The following is a 13,874-nucleotide window of genomic DNA, read 5'->3' as shown; positions in this document are numbered from 1 at the left end:
CATTCGTTTGTTATATCGTACGTTCATTCGTTAGTTCGTGCATTCGTTCGTTAGTTCGTGCGTTTGTTCGTTAGTTCGTGCGTTCATTCGTTAGTTCGTGCGTTCGTTCGTTAGTTCGTGCGTTCGTACCCACATTTGTTCATACGTTCTCTCATTCTCTCTTTCTTCCTTTATTTTACTTTCAATTTTTTCTTTTCCTTTCTTTCTTTTAAGGTTTGGGGCATTACTGTGTGAGAAAAATGACCTGATCACAAAGTCTCAACTAATTTTCCTTTAATGCATTAACACATAAGACTATTACATTTACCTAAAAGGAGGGTCGACTTATCGTTGAATTGAGTCACAGAAAATTACCTGTTCATACTTCTTATCACTTACACAAATTGACACAAATTGGAAAATGGACCGTAACGAGAATAATTTTCTTTCTTAGCTTATTACTCCACGAGATACAAATATAAGGTGTAGGATTTTTATAAGATCGTCACAATGTACTGCCACATTGTCCGGCTAAAAAGCCTTCAAAGCTATAGCTGTGATTTACGGCACTGTGATCGTTACCTCCACTACAACGCTTGAGCGGCTGGTTCACAAAGCATGAACTCCTTACCATCAACCGTCAAAAACGAAGCTTAATAGAAAACGTCAAACGGTTTCGAGGTCTATTTCTAAATCGGGCTGGGTGTTTACTTTTTAGATGACTATTTGCATATGTTCAATATACCTCCCATTCATCCAGTCACAGCTCTCATAATTGGTGCAGATGGAAAACAAACTAGTTACTTTATCGACAAGCACTTGATGTCTCATGGAACAGGGCTCGTCATTCACTGAGGATTAGTTTTTGATCCCAGCGGTTTTTCTGTACGAGCACTACAAAACAAGAGATAACAACACGAAATGAAAAAGTGAAAAATAATATGTTCCAGTTTCCCCCTTTTTGAATTTGAAAAAATAAGATGTTGAAATTTAGGAAAAATATAAACGTTACAACCTTCTGCAAACAAATACGTTTACTTACATTGGAAGAATCAGTTCTTCTTCCACAACATTCTAAGCTTCCTTATCTTTCCCTTTCCTGACAACTTTTCTCATAATCTCCCTGAGTGAGGAAGAACAATGACGTTATTAAGTAAAGTTAACATGATTTCGAGTGCAATTTGGTGTCAATAAGCACGAGTAAATTTTTCAAGGACGACAAAATTACACGAGCCCATAAGGCAAGTGTGCCTATTTCATAAAATTGCAAGAGAAATCATGTCATTACTTGATAATAATGTAAATGTAAAAACATCACAGAAAGGCAACACAAATTTTGAAAGTGTGCGCGCGCTATTTGTAAAACCTTTGCACCCGTGTCACAACTTTGCACTCGTATTACATGAGAATGCAATCTTTTTCAGCCAGGCAGAAGTGCGTAAATTTTTCACGTACGTTTTTATTAAATTAAAAGCTTCTGCAGTGATTGCTGCCTCTTTTTCGAAAATTATTTTTAAAAAAATACAATAAAGGTCTTCAAAGTGAAGGCTCTTTGATCCAGGCCTCTTGCTTAACCTCGCAAGCTCGGCTTTCTCATCCCCAAGCCCGTCATAAACATCACAATTACAAACGTGCTAGAGTACAAACACACGACGATATTTGTAGTTCTCAGTTTGTAGGTTTTTCTAATTACCTGATATCAGTCAGTCTTTCCTCCATTGTCTCAAAAGGATGTCGATTATCCGTGTATTCCAAAAGTTCTGGGAATGAAACAATTTTGTGTTGGTTAGGAAAACATTTGTAAGTGAAAGTATATGCGTAACCAGGCCTTCTGGCTCCTACATCCAGGCCTCCCCAGATTATGGCTTCCTGAGCAATTTTTTTGTTTTTATTTCAAGCAAGATAAAGGGAAACGAAACATCAAACAGGGGTGGCCTACATTGTGTAATTACTACACTTGATTCTGAGGACGAAACTGTGATCGTAAACACAAGTTGATCATTACGTTGTCCATTCTATTAAATTTTCAACGGAAATTTAGGGAAGATACCTTTGGCTAAATCTTCCTCGCTTATCCAGGCACCGTCTAAGTAGTTCTTTATCCTTAAATTCTAATAAAAAAAAACAAAGTAAAATGAATTACTTAGCCGTCAACAATTAAATAGTCGAGAACAACCACTCCAGAGCCGATGTTGTTAAGAATCCTCAGAGCGCATTTCCTTTTGCTTGATAATTATCTTACATGTAGGGCGAATAGCAGAAACAAATTACTATCTTACCCTGCAGAACTAACGAAGATTTGTAAATTGTTCTTTTAGTTCAAAATTTGCAATTGGTCCAGCTACAAATCGACATCGAGGTTCTAAAGCGCATGGGTTAATTCAAGTTTTACTTGTGTACGCTCCAACAACAACTCTCAAAACTACTTCAAAACACTTTGTGGAGAAGGCAAGATTTTCCTCATGCTTAGAATGCTTTTCAGTCGCCTTCACATGGCAAATTTCACATGCATATAAATTTTCACGTATGATAAGGGTGAAAACCGAAAGGAGACTTTGTAATGAACCTAGATCACACCATTACGACGGGATCTAGCGCACTAAAAAATTGAATGGCATTCTAAGCATTTTAAAAGAGTAAGTGCATTGCTTACCCATCTTAAACATCTGCTGTACTCCAATCGGGTGACAATAAACATGGTGTCGATGGCGTATTGCAGCTTAGCGGTCTTCTTTGCTTCACTGTAAGTATAGCTCAGCTGGGCTATGAGAATGTTGAGGAGTATAACGATAACCATCGCCATGTAAGCCAAAAGTATCAAGATCGACAACCAGCTGACGGAAAACAACACACAACGGTTTGATTAAGTGGCACTCAAAGAGTCATCAGTTTCCAAACCGTGAACTCACAAGGCTACTTATAGTAAAACAAGAGAATACGTTATGAAACCTGTTTCTGGCTCTCAATCAGGGCAGACGAGCGAAAGAGCCAGGGTGAGCGAAAAACCTCAGTTTTCAGGGAAACGGAGCGCCCCTTTTTCTTTTCGCTCGTTTCCACTGACCGACAGCCTGGTGAGGGCTGAATGAAACAAAATCATATTTCACCTGAACTTTGAGTAGTCTTCTTCGGCCGGTTGCTGCTCGACGAGAGCTCGTACGGCAGCTAACATCAACCAAGCGTAATTACTAAAAGAAAGAACACAAAAATGTAATGGCTTCACTAGCGCTGATAACAATTCAGCAACTAACAAGGGAAATTATTGGCCGTCAAACAACGGAGCGTATATGTTTGAGGGTGTCTTAAGCTCGTGCTGAGTAAAGAGTATAATCTGAGCAACTGACTAAGTTTGAAAACTCGATTTCACCTCTACCTTACCTAAAAAGCTCCTGAGAAACAGTAGCTTTCAGCGCCATAAACATGGCGCCACAGAATCCAAGAAACACTATGCTAAACACCACACTAAAGCGAGTGATATCGCGGTAGATGATCCTGGCAAGAGTCTTGGTATACAAACCCGTGGTTCTACGAAGTAAAAATTAAGAAAGTCAGCACTGGATGACGGAATAATCCTGGTGCGGTTTATGTAGAGTTTGCCCATTAGAAGTTCTCTCCTGACACCAACTTGTCTCGACAAATGAAAGATAACTAAAGATCGGTTTCTAGAAACGTTTTGGCTAATAAGAAAACATGATCGAGATGGGTACAAAATATCATCTAAATACAGTTTGTTTTCCTCCGCGATGTACCAAAAATGAGACGTTCTTCGTCGTAACGGGAACGAACTCAGAGTGGGCGAACTTGTAATGGGGCGAAGCTTCCAGTAACCGCAAATGTAGATCCGGAGCGACCACACATCGACAATTCTCAATTCTGACTTATTTGCGTGACACACTTATTTTCAAAGAAGCTAGAGCCAAGGAGATCAAGAAACATTTCAAAAACCAAGGGATGCACATAAGTAGTTTACCTTGTAACGCACGAAAACTTGAAAAGTCGGAGAAAATTAAACAGATAACCGAGGGCTGCCACGTTCCACTGATATCTGACTTCGGCAAATCGAAGAGGAATCACAAGGAAGGTCAAAATGAGACCCAACCAATCAAAATAATTGTACGGATCCTTGAAATAAGTTCTCCGCTCCCTGAAAATAAACACAGCAGTTAAACTGACGGTTACTTGAACCTCTTGGGCTGTTAGAACACAATTAACTACCTTGAAATCTATTCCAAATAGAAGCTTAGCAGAGATGGCGCAGTAGTGAGAACGCTCATCTGCCGGATTACTTTTAGCATACAATTGAAAAATTCTCCATAAGTCAAACTAGTTTTCAACTTGAATCTAACCATTTTTTATGTAAGTTTTTTAAGTTAGGTTGAAATACTGACCGTTCTGCTTGGTTGACCTCTTCAAAGAAGTAAAACATAAGGAAGATGATGGAAAGAACTTCACAGAACAAACGCAGGCCATTCGCTCTGCCACCGTACTGAGTTGGATCGTCAAGCGTCGAGCCGTAGATAAGGGCGTAAGATAACAGTGTTAAAAACACAATGTAGAAAGAGCCTTCAACACTGAAATAGGAAGAGATTTAAATTTTAACATTTGCGGAAATTACGTGTGGCTTTGCCGATGACTGAGCCTGCGCGTAGAAATTTCGAGTCATTTATTGCAATGCGCAGAACTGCAGTGGCAACAACTTGGAAGAGGCTAGAAAAATGTTATCGCAGTAAAATGAAAAAACTCTTCATAGACAATAACGAACCATGAAGGAACAAAGCTGAAGAAGATTAACAACGATACTCTTAAAAATTTGGTCTAAGCATTTCAAGACGTAGAAAGCATCACGCGTAAAAACGAGTGATTTTATCGTGTTGGTATTAACAAGGCTGCATGAAAAGAAACTCAACAAAAGATGGGAATTTCAGCGAGACGGAAGAGAAGAGTTCATCAGCTTAACCCTTACACTCCCACAAATTATTAACGAGTAACTTCTCCTAAGAAGACCTATACATTAGCCAGCAAACGGGTAATGAGAATACTCATCTGGTAAAAGTTGATACCTTTGCCTAACAACAGATTCTTGAAACTATTTTACAAGAGTAGCAGCTTGAGGGAAATGAGTAGCAGCCAGAGGGGGGAGTCAAAGATCAGATCATGGAGTTCAACGGTGTACTAAGATTATTGATGGCCTGTCTTGGATGACTAAACACAAGACTTCATAATCTGTACCAAAGAGGCTCTTACCAAAACCACCAGTGAGCAAACTTGTTCCATTTTCTGGAGACTAACATTCGCACAACAGGGTGTTGCACTGCTGCCTGAAAAAACCAAAATAAGTGTAGTTGCAGGCAAGGCGTTGTTTGAATTTGTCACGCAAGGTAGTCACACAAGGCAGTCACGCTTTCTCTCCCACACCAAAAGCTGCTTGCATTAAAACCACATTTCCTTGCGTGGATGAAAATCCGTTGCATGAGAAGAACAAACAACGACTGCAAAGGAGATTTAAGTTCAATTGCAACTAACTCTTCTTTTGATGTTAAAGGGCCAAAATTTCAAGGAAAAAAATTAAGCGACTTAATCCGAGATAGAAAGCTTGTTATAATTTATTCAAGAGTTAGATAAAAAGGGGTAAGTTTCTGAAGAAACTGTGCTGCTGCGTCGGTGGGAGAGTATACTGAACAGGGTAATTTAGTATTATGAACTGAGTTGATAACGTAAATTGGCCACCGTAAAGAGTTCTAAAGCTGACGTTTCGCTCTGACGAAAGGCTAACACTCGAAACGTAAGTTTGAAACTCTTTAGGCCAATTTACGTTATCAACTCAGTTCATAATACTAAATTTCAAAGAGTTAGATACTCGAGGTAGAAGATCAAACAGGACTCCACTCTTGATAGGTGAGACGCACTGAAACTTGTATGGCACGCGCTGGACTGGAATCCAGATAAAAAGAGGTACACAGGTATAACGAGGTACCAGTGAACCTAAAGGGCGGAAACCAAGGGAAATGCTGAGGGTGGAGGGGGGGGGGGGGGGGAGGGCTTTGTAAACGACTGGCATCCCATGTGAAGCAGAGTAGTAGTGCTAATGCTAATCATCTTTGGATTGCTCCTGAGCATGAAAGGATCAACTAACCAAAAACATTAAGGGGTAGGTTTCTATAGCAACTGAGACGCCGTATTGTTTGGGAAGTACAAAAAGATAATTTGGTGTAACCACTTGAGTTGATAATGTTAATTAGCCCCCATAGAGAGTTTCTATGCTGACATCTCAAGCATTAACCCTTCATCAGAGCAACTGAAATGATAAAAAAATACCTTATTTCCACTCTCTGCAATTCGTCTCAAACATGATAGAGACTTGTGGTTAAATTTCAGGTTAGACACAGTTTCAGTCTTGATTGGAGTTCCTTGCTCATCAACTTCGGTAGCCACTTTTATTTTTGGCTGTCTTCCGCTTTCGTCCGCTTCCAGTACGTGATAAAAAAAGTCATAGTTCATGGGATCATCAGGAACGCTGCTTAAAGATCTTGCAATATCCTCTTCATTATCGTCATATTCTATCCCACGTGGTAGGTATGGCCAATGAGGATCTATAAGCTTGTCTAAAATTGCTATAACTGTTTTCTGAATGAAAGCAAAACATAAAATTATGACCAAAGAAAATGAAAGAAGAGTTTAAAAGTGAATAACTACATAAACATTTGGCTTTAACCCTTTAAGTCCCACTAGTGACCAAGACAGATTTTCTCCTCACACAATCAGTACAATATGAAGCAGACAAGTAATGAGAATAAAGAATAATATGAATAAGGAGATTATTGGTTGATCCAATTCCAAATTCTCTAAACTAACATCACATAAATTGTATGGCAGACAGTAAGGAGAATTACTAATGAAATCTTGGCAGATTAAGGGTTAATGAGACTAACAACTAAAGGTGAATTGAAGGAGAAATTACTCTCTAATCAAAACGAGAAAATTATCATTGCAAATTATGAATATGGAAAAAAATTGAGTCAAAAGCAAAATCTATGATCACAGCAGCAGATCTTAAACCTTCTATGACATAATGCTTTTTTCACTATTTTTCCTAGTTGTCAAAATTTCCAGAGTATAACCCCACTTAAATTAACCCACAGTTTCCCAATTCCAATATTATTTATGAATCATCTAATGAATGCCCTATAATAAAAGTTATCATCAAAGGGATTGTCTGAAAAAGGTGTCATAATGCACTGTGAAGGTTGGGGGTTGTGTCCTGAAAAGGAATGTTGTACACTAAACTGTGACTGATATTTTGTCTACAGACATCAAATAGACTCTAAGAGCAACATCTATCAATCCCCTTCAACTACATGAAAGTTTAAAACACAACCACAATCATTATGATAAAAATATTTCAAGAGGATGACACCAAAAAGTTAACACTAAGCTACAATAATCTTTTTTTAACAATGACCCTTTAAGAACTATACTTTACAAACTTTTCTCTACCTTCATGCCAGGTTCATTTGTCCGTGGGTTTTTGTAACTGATATAATGTCCAAAAAAAAACTTTGCACTTGACTGTTCCTCATCATCTTTACAAAGGAACAGTTCCTGGACTCTGGAGAAACAAGCAAATCAGTCACAAAAACCATTATTTCATTCTGGTGCCAAAATTTTCCAGGTTTATCGAATTGTGTACTTGTTCACAGGTCACCAGTCATATTTCTGTTTGCAAGACTAATTTCATCAGAATGACTATACTAATTGACTATTTCCTTTTTATCAATATCAACAATTTGTTCACCCTTTAACTCCCAAGATCAGTTTGTTAATTCTCCCCTCTGGCTCTACACATTTCCTTGTAAATGAGATACGAGAATTTGGTGTCAGATCAAGGTAACAACTTTGACCTGATAAGAATGAATATTCTCATAACATGTTTGCTAGATAATGTTTAGATATTATAGGGAGAAGTTACTTGTTAATCACTTCACGGAGTTAAGGGTTAACTGTTTACAGAATTAGAATAATTACAGATTAAGATTAAAAAGATTAATTTTCAAGATTAAAAATTAACATTTCTAGTTACCCAAAGAAAAAAAACTATTACTAATACAAGCTGGGTATTTAAGTTCTGTAGATCTTTTGAAATTAAATTAATTTGTGTATGATCATATTGAGAACTATAAATGAATATAAATTTGCAGATGAGGGAATGAATATATCATGAAAAAAAACAAGAAAGAAAAAAAAAATCAGACAACTTGTCAGAGAAGTGTCAATGAATCAAATTATCTCTTCCAAGTTTTCAGTGGGACAAACTGAGGTAATCTGGACAGAACTCCCTTATAATATTACAGTAGTTGCCTGGTTAGTATACAGATCTGAGTGTGTTAACCTTTTAACTCCCAGATCAAAATTGTGATTCTCTTTTCTGTCAACCATACAATTATCATGTTTGTAACACTGAGAATTTAGTATTGAATCAACTAACTATCTCCAAATTGATATTTTTCTTAATTCTCATCACTTATGTGGTTGATATTGTATTAATATTGTGAGGAGAAATTCTTTCTTGGTCACTAATGGGAGTTAAAGGGTTAACTCACCAGAGGCAGTAGAAACTCACCGATCGTGCCTCATTTGAGATATTAGATAAGCTGCTGTGTCATCTTTGTATTTCTTTAAGGCCAACTCAACTGGTAAACTACTGGGATTATCATCTTTCTTGTGGGTCCACAGGTACATCAGACCTGGGTAATGTTCTGCCAATGACTTTGTGACATGCAAGAAGTTCTGTTCCGCTGCCAGATGCAGTAGTGTCGGTTGGGCTGAATCACTATCTTTTGGAACACGGAAAAATTTGTAGACTTCCTCTATGTCCCTCTCAAGAATTATCACTGTTAGGCGACTGATCTAAGGTTGAAAGTAAAAGAAAAACTACCTTTTTAAGTTCAGCAGTTCATGCTGTTTGACCCTTAACCATGGTTTCTGCAACATTAGAAGATTCAAAGTTTTTCTGTTTCCCTATAACTTCTTAATGCCCAAAAATGACCGGCATCTAATGTTTCCTAACAGTACCACTGCTTTAAAACTTAATTCCTGCTGTTTGAAATTCTGAAGAACCAACAAACTGCTAAGAAAAACCCTCTTCAAACACATCAAAAGTTTGATTAGGAACACTGTCATTCCAAAAAGGACTTGGCAACCTGGAGCACATGCAAAATAATGCTGCACCACTAACAAGCATTGAACAGCTGCTACTATAGGTAATTGCAAAACATTACCTGAACCATTTGAGTAAAAAATTAACTCTTTGCCTTCCCCCCCCACCCCCCTTCAAGGAGCAATTAACCAGCAACTTATTCCTCCTTACAATATTCACCCCTGAATCACACAATGAGGTCACAAGAATAAAGGATATGATCACCAACTCAATTAGCTCTTGATTTTTAAACAAATTCTCCTTTCTAGCACCTTAGGAAAAGTACAGAGAACAGTATAGAGAATATACAAACTGATATTAGGGTGTAAGGAGCTTAAAACAACAGCAATTCCATACCAGATACTCCAAACTTGGGATCAGTTCTGGTTTATCTATGTATTTCTTCTTCTGTGGCCAGTCTTGAATAATGACAAGAAGAGCATTTTTGTCATATTTTTTGATTAGCCGATCCACTCTGACCTCATCCATTGCTCTATTCCATGAAAGGTTTGCATCTTTCACTTTGTTTTGAACCTAAGTATTACATGTACAATTAGGCAATTGCTAAAATTAAATTGTTCATTTAAATGACGTTTATTTTAGAACCATTTTAAGTTATTCCAGTTGTGAAGATCTTAATTTCTTGAGTGCCTGTATGATGTACTGAGTACATCAAAATGTTATCTTCTCAGGTGCCAGCATAATGTACTGAGTACATCAATATTTTAAGAGATTCATTCAAAACCTCAGCATACCAGAAGCAAGTTTGATCCGCACCAGAGATTCAGGGGAGGTTTTTAGGGAGACTGGTAATGAGTTTTATTTCCCAAAGGTCTTTGCATGTAATCTTTGCATTTCTTGTTTGATTTACAGTGAAACTGATGTGGCATACAGTGTGCACAATGGTATGGCCATTCAAAGGGTTAAATATATAGAAGCCTTGGTAAATGAACTGATTCACCTAGTTTTTGTAAATTATTTACATAGTGCACGGTTATTTAAGATATTCCCATTGGCCTTTATTCTGAGAATATCTATTGTCACCTTTCTGGGTGCAGAGTGGGATATGTTTGAAGGGCATAAAACCCTATTCAACCAATAAATTACCATCCAGAAGAGAAGAAATAACAAAACTGATCATAAAAATTTCAATTTTCTCAGTTGTGGTTGGTTCAAGAAACTCGTGTTTTTCACCAACTGATTGATGCCAAGTTGTTATTGGACAGTTTGTTATTAGACAGTGTTATCCACAAGTTCAATAAGCCAATCACACTCAAAGTTGTGGTTTAGTCTTTTAACGCAAATTATCCTTACTTTCAATGATAACTTGGCTATTCATCCTTTCTCAGAAATTGTCATTTTTATGATAAATTGGTAATAAGACTTTGCATCATCCCATTCCATCTGTAATCATACTTGTAAATTATAAACAAATCAGACCCCTGCTGCGAAGTCATGCAAGTTTGTTATTACTCATATGATTACTGACCAAATTGGACTCCACTCAGTCCTATTACCATTACATACTGCACAATATCTACCAGTGGGTAGCGTTATCCACCTTTAAACAACCAGGGCCTGATCTAATTATATCTAGCTAACTTACTATCTATCAGGATAACAACCTCTGGCTAAATATATATTTGGTCATGTGTCATCTATCTGCTGGATAATGTTGATATTAGGAGAAGATACTTATCAATCAGTTCAAGGCGTTACTAAGAGGGGTAAGCTCATACTCGAGACTTTGATTTCATATCAATAACAATATTGGATTTATTTGTGCGCTTAGTTTTCTAATAAAATGACCCTTTCAGGGTCAAATTAATTTTTAACTGCGACTTTCAGGCTACTAGTGTTTCAAAAACTAATTCAAGGATAATCCGAGCATTTTGTTGTGAAAGAGCATACACAAAGTCCACGAATTTTGCACTGAAGGGAAAGATCAGTATATATTGGCCATTATAATTTGTGACGCAGCTTGTAAACAAAAATTTCAAAATGTCGCTTATTGCTTTACAATATACAACATAGAGTTGAAATGTAAAGTACTTACATCTTGCATAGTGTTTGAGAGGTTTACTCCTGTAAAAAGTCAAAGCTCTAAGCGACAAATACAATTTTGCAAATTCTTACCATCAGCCAGAACTCTTTATCAAAGCGTTCTTCCATCTCATCTTCGGCTTGATCGGTTTTATCCGTAACTGGCTGCATCTCTTCCATTTCCTTCTCCTCAACGTTGACTGGAATCACTGTATATGCGTCTTTCTTTTTCGCCATAATAGTAGCAGGTAAATTTGGAGCAAACCCTACCCATTCGTGACAAATCAGCCCAAAATATTTTGAACCAGCGCAAATTTCCCTCAGGTCACGATCCAGAAGCTTCGGGTCTATTCTCACACCTGATTGGCTCTCGAACAAAACGGAAGTGGAACTAAGGAGAAACCGGAAATCGAGAGCTCCAAATAACCTTTCTTTATTTGGATCGATAAGGTTATTTCCTACGCAGTCAACATACACCGCGGAAAGTTTATTATAATAATTAATTATTATGGAATTATATCTTGATGTGAATGAAAATTAGCCCTGATCGACACATCGCACCGATAAAAGCCAGCGCGGATTGTAGGTTTATTTTCCTCCGCTTTCCCCTCTCTAAAAATGCTCGGAAGAGAATTATAATTTTATCAGAGCATAATCATATTACTAAAGTTCTTATTTCACGGCGACTTCTAAATAGCGTTCGAAATAACGTTGTATCAGAAATTACATACTCGATGTTATGTATTTTTTCTTTGAAAAATTTTATTTCGCATATTTATGAAATAATTTAAAAAGGAAAATACACCCATCTTTACAAATACCAAATCTGGTAGTTCAGATTGTTCATTCGAATCGCTTATTGGAAATGGATACCAAAAACGTTTATATTTACAAATTTGTTCCAATGTTACATTTAGCGTTTATAGTTCAATGGTGTTTTACGCGACTCCTAGGATCGCCGCTACAAGTGAATCTAAGCCCTTGCCTTCAAATTCGTTCGGCCGCTGTATCTTATCGGGGTTTTCCACACCAAGGCTGTAACATTTACCCCCAAACCATTGTGAAGGGATCTCCGTTCCAAAGCATAAAGGAAGTAGTTTGCTCGGTAGCTTTCCTTGATCGTTGGTGAAGTCTTCACGCGGTATTATTACCGATTGATCGTTTGAGCTCGAGATACACAAAATGACGATATTGTTAGGAACTGCCAGCCATTTCAAAATTCGATCTTTGATTAATACATTATCGTGTTCCAATAAGTTGACAGCGTTTTTTCTTGACATCGCCACACAACCAGGAGGGTTGACCTGATTCAAAGCGTCGTGGAAATATTTCATAATTTCACTCGAGCGCTCTGATGTTGATTTGTACAGGAAAAGCGCATGCTTAGTTCCCCCTTTTCTACTGCTGACAGGAGTGAGTTTCGCGGCTCTGACATCTTTCGTCTGTTTGGAGTCCTTTCCCATTGCAAATTGGAATCGTGAGAAATCGGACCAGTGATTATAGTTGTAACGTCTGATAAGTGAAAATTCACGTAGGATGCAAAACCGATCGGCTTTTCACAGTTCGAGAGCAAGAATTTCGTCGATTACAGTCCAAACGTCCAACTTCCCGTGAGTTAAGTCAATGCTTGAACTAAGCACAAGAGAAGTTGGACGCTTGAACCCTTTAAATAGTCGAGAAACACTTAAAAATAATTCGGAGCCAAATCAACAACCCACAGGTCACGCAAAGGAAGGTTTGGCTCTATTCTGGCTCTTGATTGGCTCAAAAACCAAAACGGATGTGATACCAACCCAAAACCGGAAAGTGTGTGACAACTCTCAAAATGACTTTATTTGGATTTAATTTATTGTAATTCCTTTCTAGGTAAAAGAGAAAAAAATCATATGACAAGGAGAATAGAACTCATCAGGTGGATTTTTTTTAAATACTTCCCTTGAGAAACTATAAAAAAATATTTTTTTTGTAATTTAAGGTTGAGCTTTACAGCGCCCAAATAAGGCTTTATCTGATTTCATTCTTTCAACTACCTTCATCTGCTCGTAATTTGTCTCATTTTAGTCTGCCATTCTTATTCTATTTAGAATATTACATTGCCGAAAAATCCCAGAACTTTTAATGAATCGCAAAAAAATTTAACCCACAAAGAACACAGTTATGCGTCATTCCGATCTTTCTGTAATTTTGATTGTAATCAAGAAAAAACGATTCCACAACATTCATGCATTTCAAAGCAACCTTTAATTAAAAAACTCCACAGTCGCTAATCTTTTCGACAAAATAATAGAATGATACATGAATTTTTTAAGTTTGTATAGAATCCGTCTGCTGAATTCACGACTTTTCTGGGTTATTATTATTATTATTTTATTTGGTGAGCGCTGAAAGCTCGCTAATTTATGCTTATTTTGATCACGCGGTATCACCTGATATAACTGAACTCTGTTCATAAAACTGAAATTCAAAGTTTTCTTGCTTAATTACCTTATTCTGAGAAAATTTTTTGATAAAATGATATCTACCTTTTAAAAACATTTCAAACTGAACTACAGCGGGAACGGAAAGCGAACTTTGGACTGATAAAAGTGCCTTCAAATAAGCTGGACTGATAAAAATGCCTTCAAATAAGCTGGCCTGAACAGCGAAAACATCTTGCATAGTA

General features: G+C 37.2%; 2 protein-coding genes across 2 annotated transcripts; both read right to left on the bottom strand.

Annotated features, from left to right (window-relative positions):
* Positions 1-258: 258 nt before the first annotated feature.
* On the bottom strand, positions 259-12,010 carry LOC113678493 (uncharacterized). The gene is made up of 15 exons (XM_089187138.1): positions 11,306-12,010; positions 9,527-9,703; positions 8,594-8,880; positions 7,471-7,582; positions 6,292-6,600; positions 5,221-5,294; positions 4,365-4,547; positions 3,947-4,120; positions 3,355-3,501; positions 3,084-3,164; positions 2,633-2,813; positions 2,030-2,090; positions 1,673-1,739; positions 1,022-1,102; positions 259-873 (listed from the first exon to the last, which is right to left on the bottom strand). Exons 1-14 carry the CDS (start codon positions 11,447-11,449, stop codon positions 1,054-1,056), a joined length of 2,046 nt encoding a protein of 681 aa, XP_089043264.1. The 5' UTR covers positions 11,450-12,010; the 3' UTR covers positions 259-873; positions 1,022-1,053.
* A 140-nt stretch (positions 12,011-12,150) lies between these two features.
* On the bottom strand, positions 12,151-12,675 carry LOC149038080 (uncharacterized). Its single transcript, XM_089187140.1, has one exon. The coding sequence runs from the start codon at positions 12,673-12,675 to the stop codon at positions 12,151-12,153; it is 525 nt and encodes a 174-aa protein (XP_089043266.1).
* Between the last annotated feature and the right edge of the window lie 1,199 nt (positions 12,676-13,874).

The sequence above is a fragment of the Pocillopora damicornis genome, chromosome 11 (assembly GCF_964200805.1).
Source record: "Pocillopora damicornis chromosome 11, jaPocDami1.2, whole genome shotgun sequence".
NCBI classification, from domain to species: Eukaryota; Metazoa; Cnidaria; class Anthozoa; order Scleractinia; family Pocilloporidae; genus Pocillopora; species Pocillopora damicornis.
The sequence above is the reverse complement of the archived record's forward strand: the minus strand, read 5'-3'. Positions and strand labels throughout refer to the sequence as shown.